Source organism: Hemicordylus capensis, chromosome 2 (genome assembly GCF_027244095.1).
Source record: "Hemicordylus capensis ecotype Gifberg chromosome 2, rHemCap1.1.pri, whole genome shotgun sequence".
In the NCBI taxonomy this organism is placed as follows: Eukaryota; Metazoa; Chordata; class Lepidosauria; order Squamata; family Cordylidae; genus Hemicordylus; species Hemicordylus capensis.
Window position 1 is genome coordinate 28,826,177 of NC_069658.1, and position 23,784 is coordinate 28,849,960.

The 23,784-nt window shown below is 44.7% G+C and overlaps 1 protein-coding gene across 1 annotated transcript; it reads left to right on the plus strand.

Annotated features, from left to right (window-relative positions):
- Nucleotides 1-509: 509 nt before the first annotated feature.
- PTGER4 (prostaglandin E receptor 4) lies at nucleotides 510-22,707 on the plus strand. The gene is made up of 2 exons (XM_053303922.1): nucleotides 510-2,192; nucleotides 19,413-22,707. Exons 1-2 carry the CDS (start codon nucleotides 1,362-1,364, stop codon nucleotides 20,004-20,006), a joined length of 1,425 nt encoding a protein of 474 aa, XP_053159897.1. The 5' UTR covers nucleotides 510-1,361; the 3' UTR covers nucleotides 20,007-22,707.
- Nucleotides 22,708-23,784: the final 1,077 nt, after the last annotated feature.

Consider the following 23,784-nt stretch of genomic DNA (forward strand, 5'->3'; position numbering starts at 1 on the left):
TACATAATTTATATACTGCTTTTCAACAAAAATTTCCAAAGCGGTTTACACAGAGAATTAACAAAGTTAGCAAGATTGAAAATGAAAGGAAACAGTAATCCTCTTCCTTTCCTTTTTCTTTCATTCAACACCCCCCCCCCATCTATTTCTATAGCTCCGTTCCTTTTTAGCACCCCCCCGCCCCCATTCCCTGCTGCGGCACAAACACCGGCTTCCCCCTGCCCCATTTGCTTTCCCCGCCGCTGCTGCACGAAAGATGCCCAGCTGAGCTGCCCGTAAGAAGCTCTGCTTTTGCCGCCAAGCGAAACGCGGCTTCACCACCAGCGCGGCGCTCCTCGCGCCCAGAAGGCTTTGCTGAGCTCTCGGTTCTGCCGCCCTCGAGGCGCAAGAGGCTGGCGGAGGGTCCCCCCTGCCGCGCTCGAGCCAATCAGATGCGGGATGGGAGGAGCCGAGCGGAGCTGGAGCAATTTGAAGGAGCGAACTTGCAAACCGTCTAGGAGTGAGTGAGTGATCCCCGGGCAGGGAGGAGCGCGTGGTCGCAGGCAAGGGGATGCGCCGGACCCGGGCAGCGCTCATCCCTGGCAACTCCTCCTTTCCAAGCCTGGCTGCATGGGACACCCATCTCCAAGCTGCCCTCTGCAGGCGGGCGGCTGTGAAGGCCGAGTGAGGGACGCCACGGCGGACAGCTGCGCCTCCCTGCCCTCCGTTGCGGGCGGCACGGCGCTGTGATCCAAGCTCCGGGGACCGGCGCTGAGAGAGGCAGAAAGAGCCGAAGCGGACCGTCTCACCCTCCCCCCGCCCCGCCCCCGGCAGACCAGTTGCGCCGACGATCAGCTCGCGGCAAAGGCTACAGAAACGAGTCAGAGGTTGGAACTCGCCGTCTTCGTCGGGGACCGTCCTGGAACTCGCAAAGGACTTGGAGGAGGACATCTATTTGGATTAGAAAAGAATTGCTTTTACTGGCATAACGAGGGGAAGGAACAGGCTTTGGGGGCAGGGGATGGGGATTCCCACGGTGACAGCAGGTGGCATCAGTTTCCCAGCTGAAGTTTGAAAAGAACAAGGGGTTTTTTTAAAAGAAAGAGCGAAGGAAGGCGGACACCCACCCACCCCCGGACAGAGAAAGACACACGCCTTTTCCTGAGTATCAGAATTTCATTGGGATTTTCTTGAGCTTCCCCCACACACGCTCTGCCTCCTTTCCACTCCCCTCGGATCATTGGTGCACCTTTGAAATGCAGGGATTTCTGTTTCTCTCCTTTTGGAGGTCTTTTCTCCACTTCTCTGCAAGCTGAAAAATTCCACCCTAGACTTAAAAAAAACCAACGCCCACGCCTTTCGCCTTGCAGTTGCCTGCCGTCATGTCTTTCAACCACACCATGATCCCTTCTGCCAACAGCTCCTCCAATGGGACTGATGGGGCTGCTGGGAGCAGCAAACCCCTGACCATCCCCACCGTCATGTTCATCTTTGGGGTGGTGGGCAACCTCATCGCCATCGTGGTGCTTTGCAAGTCCAGGAAGGAGCAGAAGGAGACCACCTTCTACACTCTGGTTTGTGGACTGGCTGTCACAGACCTCCTGGGCACTTGTCTGGTGAGCCCGGTCACCATCGCCACATACCTGAAGAACGAGTGGCCTGGTGGTGACGCCTTGTGTGAGTACAGCTCCTTCATCCTCCTCTTCTTCGGGTTGTCTGGACTGAGCATCATCTGTGCCATGTCTATAGAGAGGTACCTGGCCATCAACCATGCCTACTTCTATAACCATTATGTGGACAAGAAACTGGCAGGGCTGACCCTCTTTGCCATCTACGTTTCCAATGTTCTGTTCTGTGCCCTTCCCAGCATGGGTCTGGGTAGCAGTCGACAGCAGTACCCTGGCACCTGGTGCTTCATAGACTGGCGGACAAACATTACCATCTATGCTGCCTACTCTTATATGTATGCCGGCTTTAGTTCCTTCTTGATCACGGTCACCGTGGTCTCCAACGTCTTGGTGTGCGTGGCCCTCATCCGCATGCATCGCCAGTTCATGCGGCGCACCTCCTTGGGGACGGATGCCACCACCAGCCGCTTGTCAGACTTTCGGCGGCGCAGGAGTTTCCGGCGCATGGCCGGAGCAGAGATCCAGATGGTCATCTTGCTGATTGCCACCTCCGTGGTCGTGTTGATCTGCTCCATTCCTCTTGTGGTGAGTCTTGCTGTGCAATCCCCTTTCCTTCCAATATTGTTATTGTAGCCACTGTGTTTGGTTTCCCCCCCCCCCTCCGCTGAAGAAACAGTGACACCACCACTGCCAATTCTGTGGTTGGAAAGAGAGGTTCCTGCTTGCATTGTTTTCCTCCTCCTTGTGATCTAAAACTTTTTTCCTTTTTCGGAAAAAGAGAGGATCGAGTCCCTCCCAGCCTTTCTTGTTATTGCCATGACCGGGTAGGTAAAACTATGACTGTTTTTTCACGCAAGGTCCTAAGAAAGGTGCACCTCATTGAATGGCTCTCTTGCTGTTTGCTGTTACAGGTTAATATTGTTAACACAGGATAGAATGCAGAAGAAAAATCAAATGTACATCCTTGCCAATGAAGGTTTTATATTCTCATTACAGGCAAACTTAAGGACAATCCTGATTTAAGCCTAATGTGTGAAAATGCCCTCTGTGTCCCATAAAATGCTGATAGATCTCCAAATATACAAGCAACCCTGCCCAAGGATTAGTTCTTTTGATTTAAGTTTGTGTACTCTTGCCTTCTTTAACTAGATAAAATTAGAGGTGCAGCACAGTCCTGTACTTGTTTACTCTCAGGTAAGTGTGCACAAGATTGCAGACCTCATCCAAATGCCTTCATTTACAGTGTAATCACATGCTTACTTGGAAGTCAGTCCCATTCTGCTCAACGTGGCTGACTCCCAGGCAAATATACAGAGAATTGCATCTTTAACTGTGTTGCAGGACAGGCTGAATAATCTTTAAAATGCTACCTTGTTGCTTTCTCTAAATCTGACAGGAACACATCAAGATATTGCCTAGCCTCAAACTTACTGGAACTGCATAAAGTTTTGGACTAGGCCTGGATGCTGAGTGCATTTCTGAGCATTTATAGGGCTCACATGAGACCCAAGCACCAGAGTCTAAAAAGACTGCTAAAGTACTTAGAAGTTAAAAAGCATTTGCTGAAAGTGATACGTAGGTTGCACAAATACTTCTGGATGCAGATTTTAGGCTGAAAGATTTATCATCTGAGTGTTGGTTTCTGCCATCAGAACTGCTCATCAGGAGATGCCAGAGCTTGGAGGAAAAGTAAGATCCCCATCTTTTGAAATGAAAGAGTTGGCATTCTTTTTGCATTGGTCCTATCTTCCCTTCCTGAGTTTGTTTATTTTTTAATTTTTTATTTATTGTTAAATTTATATACCGCCTTTCATTAACATAATCACAAGAGAGTCCACATAGAAAAAGTTAAAGCAAGACCATAAAAATTACACAATTAAAATATGCTAAAATATAAAAACAGATCTAATTTAAAAAAATTAAAATACATACATTAAAATGTTGTGTGCTGGACAGCAGGAGCTAAAGGCTCACCCCCACTCACTGAAAAACAGCCTCTCATTCGTGACCTACATGGTTCCTCCTCCCTTTCCTATTTGACTCCAGGAAAGGCAAGAAAAAAGTACCAGTGGGCTTAGCTGGGACTCCCTGCCCTGCCCCTCCCCACAAACTTATCAATAAAACATGGCAAGCTACTTTTGTCTTGGCATGGATATAAATCAGACAACCTGCAATGCACACTTGCTATTACCCTGACCTTTCATCCTGGGAGCTGAGCGGAAGGGAGAGTACAACGCCATGGAGTTGAATGTAGGCAAGAGTTATTCTGAAACTGCTCTGAGTGAAGGGCGTATCAATAGCAGGAAGTCTCATAATGAAGGGGCGAAAGAGACTTCAGCTCAGGGCCGTCCTGGGCTATTCAGGTAAATGGTATAATTTTACAAGTTAGGCCAGTTTTGCTACATAACTAGCATAATCCAGCAAAGTGTGCCTAGCCTGGGATATCAACACACTTTCAAGCTGTCTTACCTGTGTTTTGTGGGGTGTAACTGTATACCTTCCTATGTGGCATTGCTTGCAGGGACTGCACTGGAGGCTGATCTGCACATGATCTTTTTCTTCAGCTGAATTATGTAGTGAAAGCAAGCATCATCACTTGGGAAGGATATGTAGTAACTTCCCAATGAAAGTTCTTGCAGCAAAATAGACACTTACTCATTCTCCCTTATTTTTAGCCACATGGAGGGAGTGATGATCTGCATATAGGCAACATTTAGAAATGGCTTATATCAAGACAAAAGCATCTTCTGTAATGATATATTGAATATATAACATGGCAGCAGGTAGCATGTAGAGGAATTGTGTGCTTCGAGTTGTCTGCTCCTGGAAAAAAAGCACAACAGACTTGGAATACTCAGTTGTTCTGGCAGCCGAATCGCTCTGATGTTGAATGGAACTAGGCAGTGTAATCGAAACCTAAATGTTTAGGTATCACAAAACACGTATAGGTATTAATTAGAATACCTTCTTCCTCCAAACGCAGGTGAATGATCCCAGGAACGAAATTATATCATCCTGAGTGAGTAGTGTTAGAAGCATTCTTCACTTTACACAGAATGTGTGAGTAGTATTAGAGGCATTCTGCACTCACAGAATGTGTGAGTAGTATTAGAGGCATTCTGCACTTTACAGAGAATGACGTGGTGGAATTCTGAATGGTGCCACCATTCAGGGGAGGGATTATCTTTTTTTGAGTGCCCCTCCACCCCCACATAAAAGTTCCCTGCGTGTACCGGTAGTAAAATCTCCTTGATGGGCTGATTTTCTTAATGAATGGAGCTGTGTGTTTGTTTTTATGACATGGAGGAAATATCCTACCTGCTGTTTGAAGTGCTGCAGTTCAGAATTCTGCCACAGATTCAGATTATGTTTATTATGGTCCGAGACCAGTAAACAAACAGAAGCAAGGGGGGAATGTAGTAGAGTTACAGAAAAACCAATACCACTTAGAGCTTACATCACATCCATTTATAATATTACAGATACTCTAAACCAAATACTCAGAGACCAACACTTCCCCAGGGAATCAAATTACAGATTTAACCATCTGACTCCTAATAGAGCAGGCCAAGGAGCAAAACTTTTGCAACATTAAGAGAAATGTTCTGCACGTTGGAGAAGAGAGGTATGCAGTTTATCTGACCTGCCTGGAAATTTCTTTAAAATTGGGGTTATAAAATGAAAATGAATGTCTCTATAAAACTGGCAATATATCACATGGTCCATAGTTTCAGTCTCTCCTATCTGGCAGGTTAAGTCCATTTTGTTTGTGTGCTTAGGGAGCATTTGCTGATCTCCCATAGCGGAAACCATTTTTTTAAAGAAAACTTTTAACTGATGGAAAAATTGAAAACAAGTGGAAAATAGACAGTGCAGCAATATCTACATGTGAAATAGGAAATCCTCCAGATTATTGGGGCCAGATTTACATGAGCAAACATGCCATTACCATGAATCATATTGCCAGGCAGGTTACACAGGATGATTTCCTGACATTTGATTACATGCTGTGTATGGATGAAAGAAACCTATGAGATCTACAAAGGAAAAGCAAGCGAGGTAAAAACTGCAGAGCTACAATTGAGCAGAATTCTGCCACATGCTGCGTAAGATCGTCCAGTTACTTGAAACTTCCAGCAAGTACACGTGTACTGGAAACTTCCAGAGGAGTAGCTTCCAGAGGGTTAACCGGTTGCAGCAGAAACAATACAGGTAGACATTGTCACATGTGGTCCTGACAACTGCAGTTTCACATATCCATAGTCGGGCAATGGAGACCTGATCTTGGTATATGTGGTTTTAAAAAGCACGTTTCCAGCCACCATTTTGCTGAGTAGAGGCATTTTGTGGCTCTTGTGGGGGGAAAGCATGACTCTTCTGAGGAAAAAATTTGAGGAATTGGGACTTCTGGGGGCATTGCTGGACAGCTGGAGACCGACACCACATGACACGGTATATTATTTCTTTATTTCCAGCCTTTAAAAGCTTTTAAGAAGCTTTTTTCACCTTCAGGAACCTAATCAGGAACCTCTGGTTCCTATTGCCTTAATGTCATTGCCCACAGTTCTGCTATCTGCAGTTGCAGCTGAGAATGGAACCCACAGATAACGAGGTCCACCTGTAAAGAGTCTTGTAGCACCTTCAAGACTAATAGATTTAGCAGCGTAGGTTTTTGTGGACTAAAGCCCAGTTCATCAGATGCATCTGAGGCAGGCAGGGGTATATGAGCATATGAAGCTGTTTTCAAATGAGTCAGGCCACTAATCTGTCTAACTTAGTAGTGTCTACAATGACTGGCAGCAGTTCTTTGGGACTTCAGACAGGAGTCTTTCCCAGCCCTGCCGGAGATGCCAGGAATTGAAGCTGGGACCTTCCTGGGATGTTTTTTTTTTTTTTTTTTGAATGCACTGTTGTCTGAGGCCATGAACGACTTCATTTTTTTCTTCCTGGATATACAGGGTGGGTGAGTGGGAATAGGAACAGTGGAGTGAAAAGCTGTGAAATGCAGGGTTCATTTCCCAGTAAGTACACTGTGGACTGCAAGTACATTTTTTTTTAAAAGAGGGGAAACATAAGAGCATAAGAAAAGCCTTGCATGATCGGGCACAAGGCCTATCTAGTGCAACATCCAATTTCTCACAGTGGCCCACCCATTACTTCTCCTGCTGCTGCTGCTCCCCTACAGCTGGTATTCAGAGACATCCTGCTTCTTAACCTGGAGGCAACTTACAGCCGGCCAGACTTGTAGCTTTGACAGACTTGTCCTCCATAAATATACTGGTTATTAAATTATCCATCCATTGCAGAGAACACTAACTGATAATTGAGCCGACTTAAGTATATTATTTATGTATCACAGTGGTAGCCTGTACATTGATTGATTAAGTGCTGTCAAGTCAGTGTCAACTCTTAGCAACCACATAGACTTCCATTTATCCTCAAAACAACCCAGCACAACAACCCAGTGAGGTAGGCTAGGCTAAAAGAAAGAAACTTTCAGAACCCCAGCCAGTGTGATCCATGGATCTTAAGCACACCTGTTTCTAGTCAAAGTCCAACATTTTACAGTGCTGCAGTTATATTTTGTATTATTCAGACATTAAGGGCAGTTGTGAGTTTGCCAGTGAGTGAAGCAGGCGCAATGATTGTTATGTTGACGAAATTTTGTAAAATCCCTTATTCTGAAGAAGTCCATAAAAGAGGAAGACTGCAGTTTTGCAAGGCTAACAGAGAAGATCTAGTGAACGGCAGTTAGTTTACATGTGTGTATGAGAGGGGGGGAAGGGAGAGAGGGAGTGAATCCTACAGGAAAAGAGATAACTAAAGGTAGCAGGCAAAGTTATTTCTTGATTTTAAACTGGATCATCAATATGCAAGGAGCTACATGGTAAGCATACTTAGAGCTGATTCACACAGTCAAAAGCTGTGTTCTACCTGGGTTTGGGAGCTGTGTGTGCTCCCAGTTTTTGGTTGTGTGGAAGCAAGGTAGGAGGAAATGGAGGCTGGAGTCAGTGTGCGTACTTACCAGGGAGTAAACCCCCTTTGAACACAGTGGGACTTACTTCAGAATAAACATGACCGAGATTGTGCTGTCAACAGCAGCTGAACAAGCAGTTGGGCAGACACCAACTGGACAAACAGAAGTATGCCACTCCTGCACATGTGTGTGAAATATTCATAGATCCATTGTCAAATATTGAATGTGGGCTTTCACTCTGTCCTTAGAGTGAAGAGCCAAATCATAAATATTCCGCTTTGGAAACTTCTGTTGACAAGCGGGATATAAATATTCGTCATATACGTAAAGAGGCATATGTAACAAACCAAGGACAAATTTAGTCACTTTTTTAATGCACTGCTGTGTGAGGCCATGAACTACTAAATTTTTTTTAAAAAAAGTTTGTATGTGTGTGAGATTTATTGTATCATATTTGTACCAAGCTTTTCCTCTAAGGCAGGGCTGGGCAAACTTGGACTTTCAGCTGTTGTTGAACTACAGCTCCCATCATCCACAGCCACAATTGATCGGATGATAGGAGTGGTAGTCCAATAGCTGGTGGGCCAAGGTTGCCCAGCCCTGCTCTAAGGAGCCCAAAGCTACAGGTATGAGATTTCCCCCCCTTCTTTATGCTCACAAAAGTTTTATGAAGTCAGGCTGAAAGACAGCTGCTGGCACAAGGCAACTTAGTAAGGTTTTTGGCAGGAATTAGAATTCGGGTCCCTGCAGTCTAAGTCAGACACTCTATCCACGATGTTACATTGGGGAAGTATAATTATGCTGACCAAGTTATTGAGTGCAGGGAGATCTCACGTGAGGTTACGAGTTTGGTTCTCTGCCAGGCTGTTACTAGTTTCACCCCAAGAGTGGCTCAGTGATTTACATTGCTTATTTTTCCTTTGAAGTGTGAGTGGCTGTTCATTGATATTGGTGCTTAATTTCTGAGATGCTGGAGATAACCTTGGCAGTCATCACGACACCTGACCTGGAAGCGAATAATCCCAAACTTGTGTGTGGGCTGGTTGTGGTTTTGCTCTAGGGCAGGGCTGCTCAACTTCAGCTGTCCTGCAGATGCTGGCCTACAGCTTCCATAATCCCTGGCTATTGGCCACTGTGGCTGGGGATTATGGGAGTTGTAGTCCAAAAACAGCTGGGGGGGCGCTAGGTTGAGCAGGCCTGCTTTAGGGGTACACAGACTCAAATGTGGTCCCTATTGGTATTTCACAGGGGGTGGGGGTGGGAGTGCCATTGAGTGATATGACATATGCCCCTTTAGCAGTTGCTTGGCAGAGATTAAGGCACACAACTTCTTTCATTGTGGAATTGACAGCCAGTGTTGTGTAGTGGTTGGTCTAGGACCTAAAGGTAAAGTGTGCTGTCGAGTCAGTGTCGACTCCTGGCGACTGCAGAGCCCTGTGGTTTTCTTTTTGGTGGAATACAGGAGGGGTTTACCATTGCCTCCTCCCGTGCAGTACGAGATGATGCCTTTCAGCATCTTCCTATATCGCTGCTGCCCGACATAGGTGTTCTCCATAGTCTGGGAAACCTGCCAGTGGGGATTCGAACCGGCAACCTCATGCTTGCTAGTCAAGTCATTTCCCCACGGCGCCATTAGGTGGCTGGTCTAGGACCTGGGAGACCCAAATTCAAATCTCCATTCAGCCATTAAATTATCTCAACCTGACCTACCTTGGAGGAAGAGCAGAATATAAATGTAAAAATACATAAATCAATCAATGGGGTCATAGGGAAAGCTTCACCCATCAGACTTCAGCCTGTTGTCCAGGGGTTTACATTTGCAAACGTCCTTTCATGTGACCTTAGACTGGGCCCTGCCTGGCTCAAAAGAAGTCCTGGCTGACAGCTTCATTGTACCATATGTGCTTTAGAGCAGCAGTTCCCAACTTGTGGTATGCCAGATGTTGCCACACTACAACTCCCATCATCTGAAGCTACCATTCATTGTGCCTGGGGATGATGGGAGTTGTAGTTCAGCAACATCTGGAGTACCACAGGTTGGGAACCCCTGCTTTTACAGCAGTAATCATCCACCTTCTCACACCCTACAATGAGACACAGTTTTCGTGTTTTAGTATCTCTCATCATCTTCTACTTCTTGCTTGTCTGAAAACAAACAAACTTGAAATGACAACAAAAAGGAAATGATTGTGCAACCCATCCTAGCTAAAGGTGTCACCCAGTTATGGGACACAACCTTCAATAAAAGACTAGCAGAGAAGGACCCAAGTTTTGCTATAAATGAGTAGATGGGGGCATCTTTGTGTAGAGACGTCCCCCCCACTCTCTACATGAGCTCCTTTAAAATCTCCAACAGCTCAAATATGGTGGCTGTTCCCCTGTCCATGAAAGAAGCCTAACACACTTCTAAATATGGTGGCTGTTTCTATCACATGTTTCTGGCTTCACAAAAACATAAAATATCATCTCGCAGTGAGCCCACACAGATGAACCAATGACCTGACTGCGCATCCTGGCAAACTGCAAGGAAGTTTTCCTCACACATCTTGATCAACTGGTGGCCTGCATCCACTTAATGCAAGGACAGAAAATGTGGCATGAGGGTGGGATGTCTTCTATCTATAGCCAGATTCAGACTTTATGCTGTACGAGTGTGCAGATGTCTGTACACTCATACATGTATGTGTTTGTGTGAATGAATGAATATACTACTCAATTTATATTCTAGGGATTGTTTCAGGTGTTTAGACTCTTTGATGTCTAATAACCTTTCCTCATAATTAATCCCTATGAGGATTCATTACACACCAAAGAATCTAAACACATCAAAAATTCCTAAAATATAAACTGAGTATTCACTGGGTTGGGGGATAGTTGGCACATGGGATGCCACTAATTCCCCACCTCCACCCTCAAAGCAGTGGGGTTAAAATGAACAGAAGAAACGAAGGTGTATAATGAAGACACCAAAGAATCTCAACACTTCATACATTCCTAAAAAATAAACTGAGTATCCCAGTGTGTGGGGTGGGTGGGTGTAGTTGACACATGGCAGTTGACAGTTGGCACTGTCCAACGACAGTAAAAATGAACAGAAGGAATGAAGGCGTATAATGAATCCTCATAGGGATTGATTATGAGGAAAGGTTATTAGACACCAAAGAATCTAAATACTTCAATATTCCTAAAAATTAAACAGAGTACCCCACTGCCTTGCAGGTCTGGGGGGAGGGGTGTAGTTGGTACATGACAGTTGACAGTTGGCACTGTCCAATGACAGTCAAAATGAACAGAAGAAATGAAGGTATGCAATGAATTCTCATAGGGATTCATTACAAATTACATTAGAGACCCAGCGTGGTGTAGTGGTTAGAGTGCTGGACTAGGACCGGGGAGACCTGAGTTCAAATCCCCATTCAGCCATAATACTAGCTGGGTGACTCTGGGCCAGTCACTTCTCTCTCAGCCTAGCCTACTTCACAGGGTTGTTGTGAAAGAGAAACTTAAGTATATAATACACCGCTCTGGGCTCCTTGGAGGAAGAGCAGGATATAAATGTAATAATAATTAATAATAATTAATACAAGGAAAAGCTATTATACACCAAAGAATCCAAACACTTGAAAAATAGTGACCGCACATTTTGCTCAATAACTCCACTTCTACAAGGGCTAGAGCTTAGCTTAAAAAAAAAAAAAATTAAAGCTGGGGATCCGTATTAGGGTTAGGATAGGGCAACTTTGAAACCCCATTGTTTTCTATGGTGGAAATATACAAAATCAGTAAAAACTAAAAAAAAAAAACCCAATTAAAAATCAACCAAGTACCCCACTGCCTTGAAATCTTGTTGGTAGGTGGCACCTTTGGGGACCTACCCACCATCCATATTTGGTGCCCCTAGGACCTTTATAAGTGGTCCAGATTCATCCCAATTCTAATCAAATTGAATCCAAATCAAATCTGGGGTGATTTGTGGGGACAGATTCGGACACAAAACAAATCGGGGTGATTTGATTCAGGCAGAAATCAGATTGAAAAATCGATTCGTGGACATCCCTACGTGTGTAGAGATTCCCCTGAAAGGGAGTTCCCTGTGCATGAGTTGAGTCAGGGCAGGTGCTTGCTGCCTTGTTGCTACTCCTCACAAATATTGATTTTAACCTCCTGGAAGATCCTAAAAGGGCTGTGCTGAGATTCCAGGTTTTTCTGGGCAAAGGTTATTTGGTAGGTTCCGTTTCTTGCTCAGTGCAAGCTGTCTATATATAGTAGCACATGGTATGTGATAGAATTTTATGAGGATGGATGAAGAGGGTGGAAGGCACCTCCTTTGTTTGTTGTGGGAGGTAACTGCTATCAAAGGGCACTTAAAGGTAAGCCATATTTTATGGCTTACAGGTTATTCAGTCAGAAGGGGAGGGGGGAATCATCCTTGAAGTCTAAGTTAATCGCTCAGGACCAATTAAAATGTTTAGAGCCGGCATGTGATAATATTGCCTTCTTATATTTCCACGTTTCAGGAGACCCTTGGCAAACTACCCTCCATGGACCACCCCTCCGATTAGTTCAAAGTAGTACTTTGGTTGTGTGTAAAGCAGCCATTTGGACAAACAACACCCCCCCGCCACACACACACACAGATGAAATGAACATGGCAGGAGAGTGCCAGACATCCACAAAAGATGCAAAACAGGCATGCTGTCTGCACGTCCCCCTTTTAATTACATAGGCTGGGAAAGTGTCATCCCAACTGGCCCAATGTTCTATTAAAATGCAGAACTGGACACAGTATTCCAGGTGAAGTTTGACCAGCGCAGAACAGAATGGAACAATCTTTGCTAACTGAGCAAAGGGGGCCTTTTAAAAGGGGTGGATGTCTTACATTAAGCAGGGAGAGAGCAACTGGCCCTATCCACCCCCAGCACAGGATCCCTCCAGTGGCTGTTGCTGTGTTTATCTTCTGCATCTGTGTCTATCTGTGCCGTATCTTTTTTAGACTGTGAGCCCTTTGGGGGACAGGGGTCCATCTTATGTATGTATGTATGTGTGTATGTATGTATGTATTTAACATTTTTATACATTCATTCTTATTTTTATAAGAATGTATTTTTATACATTCATTATTCATTCATTCTCTTTGTAAACCACTTTGGAAACTTTTGTTGAAAAGTGGTATATACCTATCCATCGTAGTAGTAGTGGTAACAATTTGTACAATTGTTTGATTGTCACTATGCTTCTCTTAATGCCGCCTAAGATTGCATTCACTTTTTCCAGCAGCTCTACCGCAGTGCTGGCTCATATTCAGCTTGTGACCCACTAAGACACCTCAGTCCTCCACTGTCAAGCTAGATCTTCTGTGTCCTATTCCTGTGCCTTTAATTCTTCTTACCCAGATGCAAGGCTTTCCATTTTGTCTCCGTTGACCTTCATTTTCTTGGCTTTGGCCCAGTCTTTGAGTCTGTTTGAACCTTGATTCTGCCTTTTAAGAATGGAATCGGGGAAATCAATTTGCAGATGTTCAGAAGCACACTCTTCACTTTTGCCTCACACGCTCTAGACTTGAATCTTGGCAGTGAAACTGGACACCAGGTGACCCAAACATGGAATTTTCCCACCTTCCTTGGACTAGGTCAGAAGAGGAAAGGGTATGGCCGTCTTGGAAAAACTTTAATGGGCAGCAAAATCAGTCTGTGTTTTGGATACTTTGGCCTTGTTCTTTGTTTGTTTGTTTGTTTGTTTAACACATTTGTATATTTCTAGGAAAAGTAGGCATGCAGTGAATAGATCAGAATCATTTCAATGCAAATATACACTGTGGGATCAAGAAGAAGATAGGAATGTGGAAAAGCCCAATAGAATTAATATGCAGTTAATATTTCTCCAGAGTTCATGGGATTGCAGGAGGAATAGAATCTAGGTCAGGGAGTTCCATGCATTTGCAAAACAGAAGCAAATTTTAAAAACATACAGTATTGTGACAGTATAACATGTCATTATAACAAGGTGATAATAATAGAGAGCTGGTCTGGTGGTAGCAAGCATGATTGGTCCCCTTAGCTAAACAGGGTCTGCCCTGGTTGCATATGAATGGGAGACTAGAAGTGTGAGCACTGGAAGAGATTCCCCCTCAGGGGATGGAGCTCCTCTGGGAAGAGCAGAAGGTTCCAAGATTCCTCCCTGGCATCTCCAAAATAGGGCTGAGAGAGATTTCTGCCTGCAACCTTGGAGAAGCCACTGCCAGTCTGTGAAGACAATACTGAGCTAGATAGCCCAGTGGTCTGACTCCGTGTATGACAGCTTGCTATGTTTCTAAGGTGTAAAACATACATAACAAGGTGTCTTTTATCCAGGTTCTGAAGCCAAAATACTTCATTGCAATGCATTTTTTATTGGCTGTAGCTTTCATGACATTTTGTAACCATAAACTTTAAAAGATTATTCTTTTCAGGCACTAAACCCTTTGCATGTTGCAGTTCATCACAACAGTCCTGGCTCAAAAGAAATCCTGAATTGCATTTCTAGAACCTGATGATCTAGTACAGGCATCTCCAAACTTGGATCCCCAGGAGTTGTTGGACTACAACTTCCATCATCCCCAGCTCCAATAGCTGATTAATGACTTGAGTTATCAGAGTGCTGAGTTAAAAGAGAGTTGTAGGAATCAGAAACCCAGATATATCCACTAACCTGCAACTACTGCCAGACTTAATGAGTTTAAGGGAACTCCTTTCTTCAGTCTTGAAAATAAGATGTTGGATTGGGTGGCTCCAAAGTATGAGTTCTGTTCACTGCTTGGAGAGGAGTATTATTATTACTGGAGGCACCACAAACACAGAGAGCCTGCAAAGATCCAGTAAATAAATATTAATCCAGCTTTGTGATTTAAAAAGAAGACATTATTGAGCTAGTCATCTTTGTCAGTTTTACCGCTGTTTTTTTTGTTTCTGTTGTAACTAAACATACCATGTCGGCCTTGTAGGAGTTTTAGCAACAGCTGGACACACATATTTTCCCCAAGTGGCCCTCGCATCAGAAATCTTTGATATAGAACATACGAGCTGTTCGCTTGCTGGAATGTAGGCCATGACTGCATTTCTCTGGAGTAGAGCTATGAAATCACGAGAATTAGCAGACCAACTTCATTGATGCTGTTAGCAGGGAGGACACGAGACATCCCACAATCAGGAATTCTGATAGGCATCTTTGGCTATGTTTGGAATTCAGAAGCAATGCTCCTCTCAGAAGAGATGCCACGACATCTCAAGACTGCTCACTGTGGTGGCTTTCAGTATGTACATGTAAGTCCACCTAACAAATATAGCACATGAGGGAGAAATGGGTGTTCTCAACCATGGGTCTAGTACAGGTCCATGTGCTCAGATGTTTCACACTAACTCAGAGTAACTAAATATTGTGGCGGGTGATTTGAAGATGGTGTGGAAGACAGTTTCGGTCCTCTTGAAAGAACTGGTCAAACTCGACATGATGCTAAATGTGTCATTGCAGCTTCTGTTTTTATTCTAAGCTTAAATTGCAGCACCAATTTAGTGGTGCTGCAATCCCAGTCAGGAGGCCCAATCAGGTTTGGCACCATGTTGCACAGGAAGTGGGCATTTAATTGCTTGCCCCATGCTGTAGTCTCAGTGAAAATGGCCTCCCAAAGTTGCTGTTAGCCCCAGGAGGAAAGCTCCCATAGATACCCATCTTGACCTACCACTAGATCTAGAAACAGCCATTATTTCACTTCAGGGGAAAAATAAAATAAAACAAAACAACAAATCATCTTCTCTCCCTTCCCTCCTGACCTTTGATGTAGCTATGCCTTTGGCACTGTGTAACAGGTAAAGGAGTGTTTAGTGTCCCCAGAGGCAGCCCGAGGTATTGTGGTGTCTGAGGTGAGATGTCATTTGCTGCCTTTCAAGTCCCACATTCAAATCCCCAGGAAGCTCATAGAGCGACCTTGGGCCAATCGCTGTCTTTTAGCCTGACCTACCCCACAGGGTTGTTGTGAGGATAAAAAAGAGGTGGTGGGGGAGGAAATCCTATGCATGTGTCTCCCAGCTCCTTGGAGAAAGGGTGGGATAAAAATCGTAATACATCAGGCTTTCAGTGGTTATGGTTAACCCTGTATGGGTGCTACTTAATGGATTGGTTTGGATGGGACACTGATAACTTCAATTTGTGTACTTTCATCTAAAGTTGGTAGTTCCATCTTGGCTGCTTTCTTTCTTTTTCTTTGTTGCTGTTGTTGCTTGTCCTACATGAAACCAACGTGTTCCATTTTAGCAACAGCCGTTCAAAGCCCAATCTGAGAGCAACCAGATTGCTCTCACTTCCCTCTTCCATGGTTTCTGGAATCATACACAAGAGAAAGGAACAGTCAGAAGCGTAGCCACGGTGCCATCTAGTGGCTAGAAGTTTAGTTGGCATCCAGGTCGTAACTGGTCAGGTCCAAAAAACCTACTCTCTGTTTCATAGACCTGTTTGCTGGTAGAGCTGGCCCCACAGAACAAGAAGGTGAAACTCGGTCTCTTTTAGGACCAGTTGCTGTGTGAAATGCAGTATGCCAGCTCCTTACGTCCTTAGAACCTCCAAGTGGTTGTTCAAGAAAGGGAGAGAGGAAATCCAAGTTGTGTGAGAGGAGTATTTACACATTGCCAAAAGTGCAATATTCAGTAGGTACCTTTGAAATACTCAAGGGAGTGTGAGATAATTTGCACTTTACTTAACCAAAGTTACATCTCATTGCTTGAAGGAAGGGCCAACCTTTCTTTTGCATTCCTTATCACACACCAGAATCAAAATATCGTCTTAAAAATCCCCAAGATAAAACTTGCAGCCCCATTGATTGACACCCATTGATGACTCAGCGGAGCCCTTCCTGACTAGCAGATTAAATCTTTCAGCCCTAGTTAATAATAGCCACTTAATATAATAACGCAAGAATGGACCCACATTAAAATGGTGCAGTATGTCCCTGATATACACGTGTGTTGCTTAGCCTGTAGCCGAGCATGATGGGGAAACAAAAGTTAGCAACAACGCTCTTACTTGGGTCTTCACATGCAATTTTTAATTTATCTGTTTTCTGGGTATTTTGTGGGGGGGGGGCACTGGTGCTCAGTCCCAGCTCCTTTTTAAAGCTCTTCCCCTTCAGAAACACAAAGCTGTGAAATGGCTGGTGAGAAAACAAAATAGTCTTCAGACACCTTTCCCCCGCAGAAGCAGAAGGGCTTGTGACTGCGCTCTTTTTGTCCAAGCCCTCCTCTCCCTGTCTTTGCAACAGATTTTCATTACCTATTCCCACTTGCTGGTCTGTTAACTGTCTGAGCTTACAAACATTCTTTCCCATTGAGTGGGGGCAGTTTGGGGGAGGGGCTTGTCCCCACGTAGGCTTTTTCCCCCTCCACATATTTTTGAACACCAACATTTCTGCAGGTCACCCCACATCTTCCAGTACCTCCCACTTTCCTGCAGGTACTCCAGTTCTCCATCCATGAGTCCCAAATTTCAACACTTTTGGAAATAGTGTATGGATATTAATGCAATAATTATTGTGTAATATAATAACAGTTAGAATTTGCATAGCATTTCAAAGCTTTTCATTTATACTATTGCAGTAATCCTGACAGCAGCCTTGTAAAATAGGCCAGTCTTGCCATCCACATATTGGAAAGGGGTTTGTGCGTGTCAGATCACCATTGATGAATTCATGGCAGCAGCAAGGTTCAAATCAGGGACTTGCTGATTTATAGCATCGTCTCTTAGCCACTACACTGCATCAACCCTCCCCAAACTACAGAGGCAATTATTATGTAGGAGCAATCCAGCCAATATTCAGAACGTTCAAGTCCCACAGCTTTCAGCTGAAATGTTAAGTGCCTGCTTAACTCTCTCCCACTGAAACCAGTGAGACCTGTGACTAGTTTTGTGGGGGTCATGCTCTCAGCCTTTAACATGGGGCTGTAGCTCCATGGTAAAACATCTGCTTTGTAGGCAGGAGGTCTGTAGACAGGCATTTAGGAGATCATGCTATTGCCTGATAGAGAGAGAGATGGAGAGAGAGATTTGGGTGTCCTCTGCACCAAATCTCCTGATGACCTCACCCATATTTATTTGGGAGTAAGCCCAGTTGAACTCAGTGACTGACACAGTGAGGAAAATTATTTAGAGGAGTCCCACTTAAATTAAAAGGACAAGTTAGGTATTGCCTAACTTTGCTGCAGCAGGTTCCTTTAAGTTCCTGGGTGTCATCCTGGCCATTAGTTGTGCCCATATAACTGGCATTTATGGGATCCCAGCCAACTTTTGGGTAATACATTATAAATAGGACAGGCAAGATTCTCATGGTAGATGTCAACAGCATGATTCAGTGCTGTTCATCATTCTAAGTGGTGTGTGTGTGTGTGTGTGTGTGTGTGTTTAAAACCTTTTTTTAAAAAGGTTCACGCCAGGCAAGCTGTCTTTAAACAAAATAACTTCAGCAAGCTACGACAGGCAAAATTTGGAGAGTATTAAAACATTTCCTTGAATGATGCCAGAAAAAGTTGCTTCTAACCTCAAAGAGTCTGCAGTTCCAGGCTTGTCCTTCTGAGCGAGATTGCCTCTGAGGCTGGAATTCAGGTCCAATTTTGTTTTGAAAGATATTTTTATGAGAGGCTGGCTGTGTGAATGTTTTCAGCGATTGGCTAGGCCTCCCAAAATGACTCAAGGCCACATTCTGTACCTCTTACACACCCAGAATTGTTAATAGCAGATTGGGTTGTACAAGAAACAGAAGAGCTGGTTATTAAAAATAATAATAATAACCCATGTTGCTCAGTTGAATGCTCTGAATTGGAGATTGAAGACCCAACCCTGGGATTCAAGAGCGCAGGCATAGCTGAAATAATCCACACAAGTAAGCCTTGGCTACTCCAGTGGTTTGGATCAGTGGTTCCCAACCAGGGGTAAACAAACCGCTGAGGGTGCTTTTAAGTCTTGTAAAAGGTACTCAGAGCTCTGCTGCGCCCTGATCAAAGGACTTGTTCTTGCTTCAGAACTCCAGGAGGGGAGGGGTGTTAGGGTTAGGAACATACATAGGTACTGTACATAGGAAGCTGCCTTCTACTGAGTCAGACTATTGGTCTATCTAGCTCAGTATTGTCTTCACAGACTGGCAGCGGCTTCTCAAAGGCTACAGGCAGGAATCTCTCTCAGCCCTATCTTGGAGATGCCAGGGAGGGAACTTGGAACCTTCTGCTCTTCCCAGAGCGGCTCCATCCCCTAAGGGGAATATCTTCCAGTGCTCACACTTCTAGTCTCCCATTCATATGCAACCAGGGCAGACCCTGCTTAGCTCAGACTAGCTCTCCTCTCAGTGACCTCCCTCTTCATCTCCTTGCTATTGAAATCATTGGGGACAAGTTTATTTGTCCTATTAATTTCAATGGGAGTGCTCTTGAGTAATAGTCTGGATGTAAGCTGGCCATTGTAATAGCTTGTCTCATAACTGCTGTTTACACATACACACTAAAATCTCTATGAGGTACCTGAGCTGAAGCTTTCAGAATCTTAAAAAGATTCTGTTTAAAAAGGCTGAAAACCCCTGGTTTCAATCATACAGAAGGGGGAAAGGTCTTTGATCTCTCTGCAAGATCAAATGACTGGAAAAAATTTCCTATTCAGAAAAATAGCTCCCTTTTGACATCACACAGAGCTATGCTGTGCCCACTTTCCTTCCTGTTGTAACAGACAGTTGCTAAGCTTGCCCTTTGTTCTGAAATGTCAGCCTGGCCTTCTGTCACCGAGATATCCACGGATCCTTATGTTTCTCTTTCCCTCCACAGGTGCGCGTCTTTGTAAACCAGCTTCACCGGCCGCATCTCGTGGAGAATATTCAGCAGAACCCTGACCTGCAAGCCATCCGCATCGCCTCGGTGAACCCCATCCTCGACCCATGGGTGTACATCCTGCTGCGCAAGACAGTGCTGAGCAAAGCCATTGAGAAGGTCAAGTGCCTCTTCTGCCGCATTGGAGGGGCCCATCGGCAGCACTCGGGAAGCAATTATAACTGCACGGACGTCCGCAGGACGTCCGCCACCACAGCCAGCCATTCGCCCTCCTTCATCTCTCGAGAGCTGAGGGAGATCAGCAGCACCTCACAGACTCTTCTCTATCCCCTGGAGCCCAGTGAAGGCAACGCCGGCGGCAGCGTACTGTTGCCGGGAGCCAGCAGCAACCTGGCCCGTTCGGACACGACTTCTGTAAGGACACTGAGGAGCTCGAATACCTCGGAGTCCTCCCAGGGGGCGGACTCGGAGAAAGTCTTCTTGGTGAACGAACTGAGGCCTAGCGGTGGGGTCAGCACCCCTCCAAAGGGCAACTCTCTTCAGGTCACCTTCTCCAGCGAGACACTGAACATGTCAGAGAAGTGTATCTAAGCCGTGGAAGGAATTCAGACAAAGGCGATCTGAAGACCTGGGAGGAAAGGGTACAGTGGGCTGACTTACTGCCATCCTCTGCCATCCAGTCGCTTGGCTTGTCATGACCGAGATGTGCCCAAAGGCCTTGTTTTCGCTTTCCCAGTCGAATGGGATCAAGACGCCATTGAGAGGAAGGCGGGCTGGAAATGGGCATCGCATGAGAGACCATGGAAGACACAAGATGGCCACTAGCGGGAGTGGAATTAAGCAGCCTAGTTTCTTGGTGACTGCATCTCTATGCTCTAGGTGTGCCATCAACTCTGTAAAGGGAAGAAGGCTGTAGCTGTGGCCTAACGTTCTGAGTTTTTTTTAATGACATGGGTGGCACGGCTCTTTTAGGCAACTAAAGACTGCCCAACAAGACCAGCTTTTGTTGCCAGGCCTACCAATGTAAAAGATGAATGTAGCAAGGTCAGGAGCACCAGTGGCTGTTTTTTTCCTTGCCCTGTGATATAGGACTATTTCCCAGAAGTCCAGAGGTGGAGAGGGTTGCCATCCCCCCCGCCCCGCCATCCAAATATGGCTGAAGCATACTTACCCCTATTCCTTTCCCCTCCCTTATTATTCAATAAGGTTTAGAGCAAACTAAAGTCTAAGATGGTTTCTGGTCGCCATGGTAGAATAACCTCTATAAGTGGCCCAGGTACTAAGGAATGGGAAAATCTCTCCTGTGGTGTGGAAAATGTGAATTTCTCTGGCTCTGTGTGTGTGTGTATTTTAAAAGCCCATATTCTTCTCTATGAGAAGGTGAATTATTAATACAAAGTATATAGAAAAGTAATATTGCCAGCTCTCTTCTCATCCCAATGCCTGCTGATATAATTTCCCACTAAATTCATTTTTCAGACATGCAGAGCTAATTCTTAAGACAGGAATGGAGGGATTTGGATTTCAGTGGGAATACTGTATGATGCCACTGGGGGAAGTGAAGGAAAAGGTTTTAAGTTTTCTGAATGCCCCTTGTAGTGTGTGTGTGTGTGTGTGTGTGTGTGTGTGTGTGTGTGTGTGTGTGTGTGTGTGTACATCAAGATGAAACAAAACAAAGTTGATGCGCTGTGAATGCCTTCTCTTCAGAATGCAGTGGTAGTTGCTGAGGCTAACATATCAGCATTTGGGGCATCCAAACAACCTGATCCTGTGCATGCTTACTCAGTTGTAAGCCCCACGGTTTTCATTGGGGCTTGCTCTCAGGAAAGTGTGCATAGGCTTAACAGCCTTAATGACTCCCGTGTGAGTCCTTGCACAGTTATGCACTCCTTAGTGGCTGACACACTGCACAAGATTATGTGCATGTTGTGATGCAGCCTCCGTGCAGTTGCGCAAGTGCGCTCATGCACAAGCGCAAACACAGTTGCAGGATATGGCCATTATTTCCAATAAACACACTTCGTTAGCCGCCCCATAACAAACCGTTTTCTGGGCAGCTCATACCACGGCTGTACTGTCACGCAACTCCATTTGCATAATTGTGGCCCTTGTTCAAGAGTGCTCCTGCGCAATTGCACGAATGTTACATCACAACATGTACTTAACTTGCAGGATGTGTTTGGAAGATCAAGGCACAAATCATGCATCCCTGACCAACACCCACCCTGGAGCCTTAATCCTCAAGATGGTTGCTTGGAAGTAATTCTCTCTGCGTTCTGTGGAACTTTTGTGCCAAGACAGATCTGTATAGGACCAATCTGAGGAGGTTCTGCTGCAGGTCTATCAGTAGGCTTGTAACCCAGCATTGTGTAGAGGCACCAGTTGTTATGAACCAGTGCTTCCAGGTGGGAGCATGTACATGCAGCCATTGCAGAGTGCAGTTATGGCAGCCCAGAAAAGGGCCACTGTGACTGCATAAGTGTTGGAGCTGGGTGTATCCTCCTGTTGGGGAGGTGCTGGCTCATATGACCGGGCCATGGACCTGACATCCATCCTGTTAGAGGTGATCATGTGGGAGCAATTGGCTGCACACACCAGCCTTCAGGACTCCTAACAGAATGTTTCCTAATGTCCACAATTGTTTAAATGCACTCTGCTGATACAGGTTTCCTCATGCCAGCTACTTACACTGAACACCACCTTTCTGTTGCCCTTAGATGGCAAAATAGTTACGGCTACCATTTATATCAAGGACGGGATCACAGTGCAAAAGACTCTCCAGCCCAGGGAAAGCAGCAGCCCAGCACTTTGAGCAGTACAATTTCAGTACATGCGGATGGGCAGAGGCTGACATGACACACAGCAGTATGGAGCACTGCATCAGGGCTGCTGTGGACAGTTAAGGCAACCCAGACACTGTAGAGAACGGACGTCTGCATAGTGGGGGAGCCACCCTGTTCTCTACAGTGCAAGAGCTGCCTTACAGGTTCAGAGCAGCCGCAACACAGTGCGTGGCAGCAGCATCCGTCTGCGTATGCCAGAGTCTTTGTGCCTGAACTGAGAGGTGGCTGCTATTTGGGATCCAGGGGTCCAGAGTAACAGGATGTGATCTTGTCCATTTGCAATGGAGATATGTTCTTCGTATGTATTCCAAACATACCGCTGAGATGGGGCTGCAGCATTTAATCAATTAATTGGTTAGATTAATTGATTGAAAACGTTTTGATCAACTAAAAAGATTCTCCCAATTAATTGGGCAGATTTTTAAATATATATATATATATATATATATATATATATATATATATATATATATATATATATATATATATTATTTTTAATACAAGCTCTTATAAAACCACTGATGGCATGTCCCATATTGAAACAGGCATCGCCTCTTCTAGGACAGTGTCCTTGTGACCCATGCATGCATCCTCTTAAACAAAGTATATTTTCTCCTGTAGAACTATTTTGTTCTGATATGCAAATTCATGCAGATTTAATTGATTGGCTAACTCTTACAGTTAATAGGCAGTTTCTTTAATCAAATAGCAGCCCTCATTGTGACATTTCGGCCACTATAATAATGTTTCTCCTAGCTTGGTCTCATGTTGGCCCCTTACTAATACCAGATGAAATGCGTTTGCACTAATGTATGTGGGATAAAAGAGAAGTGTGCTGTTCTTAAAAACTAATATATGGGTTGATTTGGGATCCCAACAAAAACCAGAAGCATTTTCATTACAAGCAACAATGGTAATTTCATGTCACTCAGAACAACTGGGAACCAAAGGCCAGAGGGAATGTTACATTGGTGTGCCCTCTTTGAAGGGTTAGATTCTATGTGCCAGTGTTGTTGTTACCCTGTACAGATATTTGGAGGTCTGGTTTTTTGTCAAGGAAAATTCCAAGCATGTTACGTTGCTTAACGTGTTTTCGTGTGAATCGCTTTCTGTCGGGATTAGAATTCTGAGCCTGAATGTCAGTGATGCATTTTGAGAAACCGTACTGGCACAAATCACTTCTGGAAATCACAATTAAATGCAGACATGCCGCTGGAGTTCAGAAATCTCTGTGTGTGTGCGTTTTGTGTTTTCATACTAAGATGTAACTATTCAAATACCTCACTCTAGGAAAAGGGTAGAGCATATGCTTTGCATGCAGAAGATCCCAGGTTCAATTCCTGGCATTTCCAGTTAGGGGCTGTGGAGGGGAGAACCCTGTCTGAAACCCTGCTGGTCGGTATCAATAATACTGACTTAGATGGACTCAATATAAGGCAGTTTTAACACCAGTCCATTACATTGCAGAAAAATCCCAAAGGCATTCCTGTCAGTCTTGCCTCCTGAAAACATTTTGTGGAAGGGAT

Coding starts and splice junctions, on each gene's coding strand:
- PTGER4 (XM_053303922.1), top strand. CDS start 1,362: ATGTCTTTCAACCACACCATGATCCCTTCTGCCAACAGCTCCTCCAAT. Junction 2,193..19,412: donor TCTGCTCCATTCCTCTTGTG/GTGAGTCTTGCT, acceptor TTCCCTCCACAG/GTGCGCGTCTTTGTAAACCA.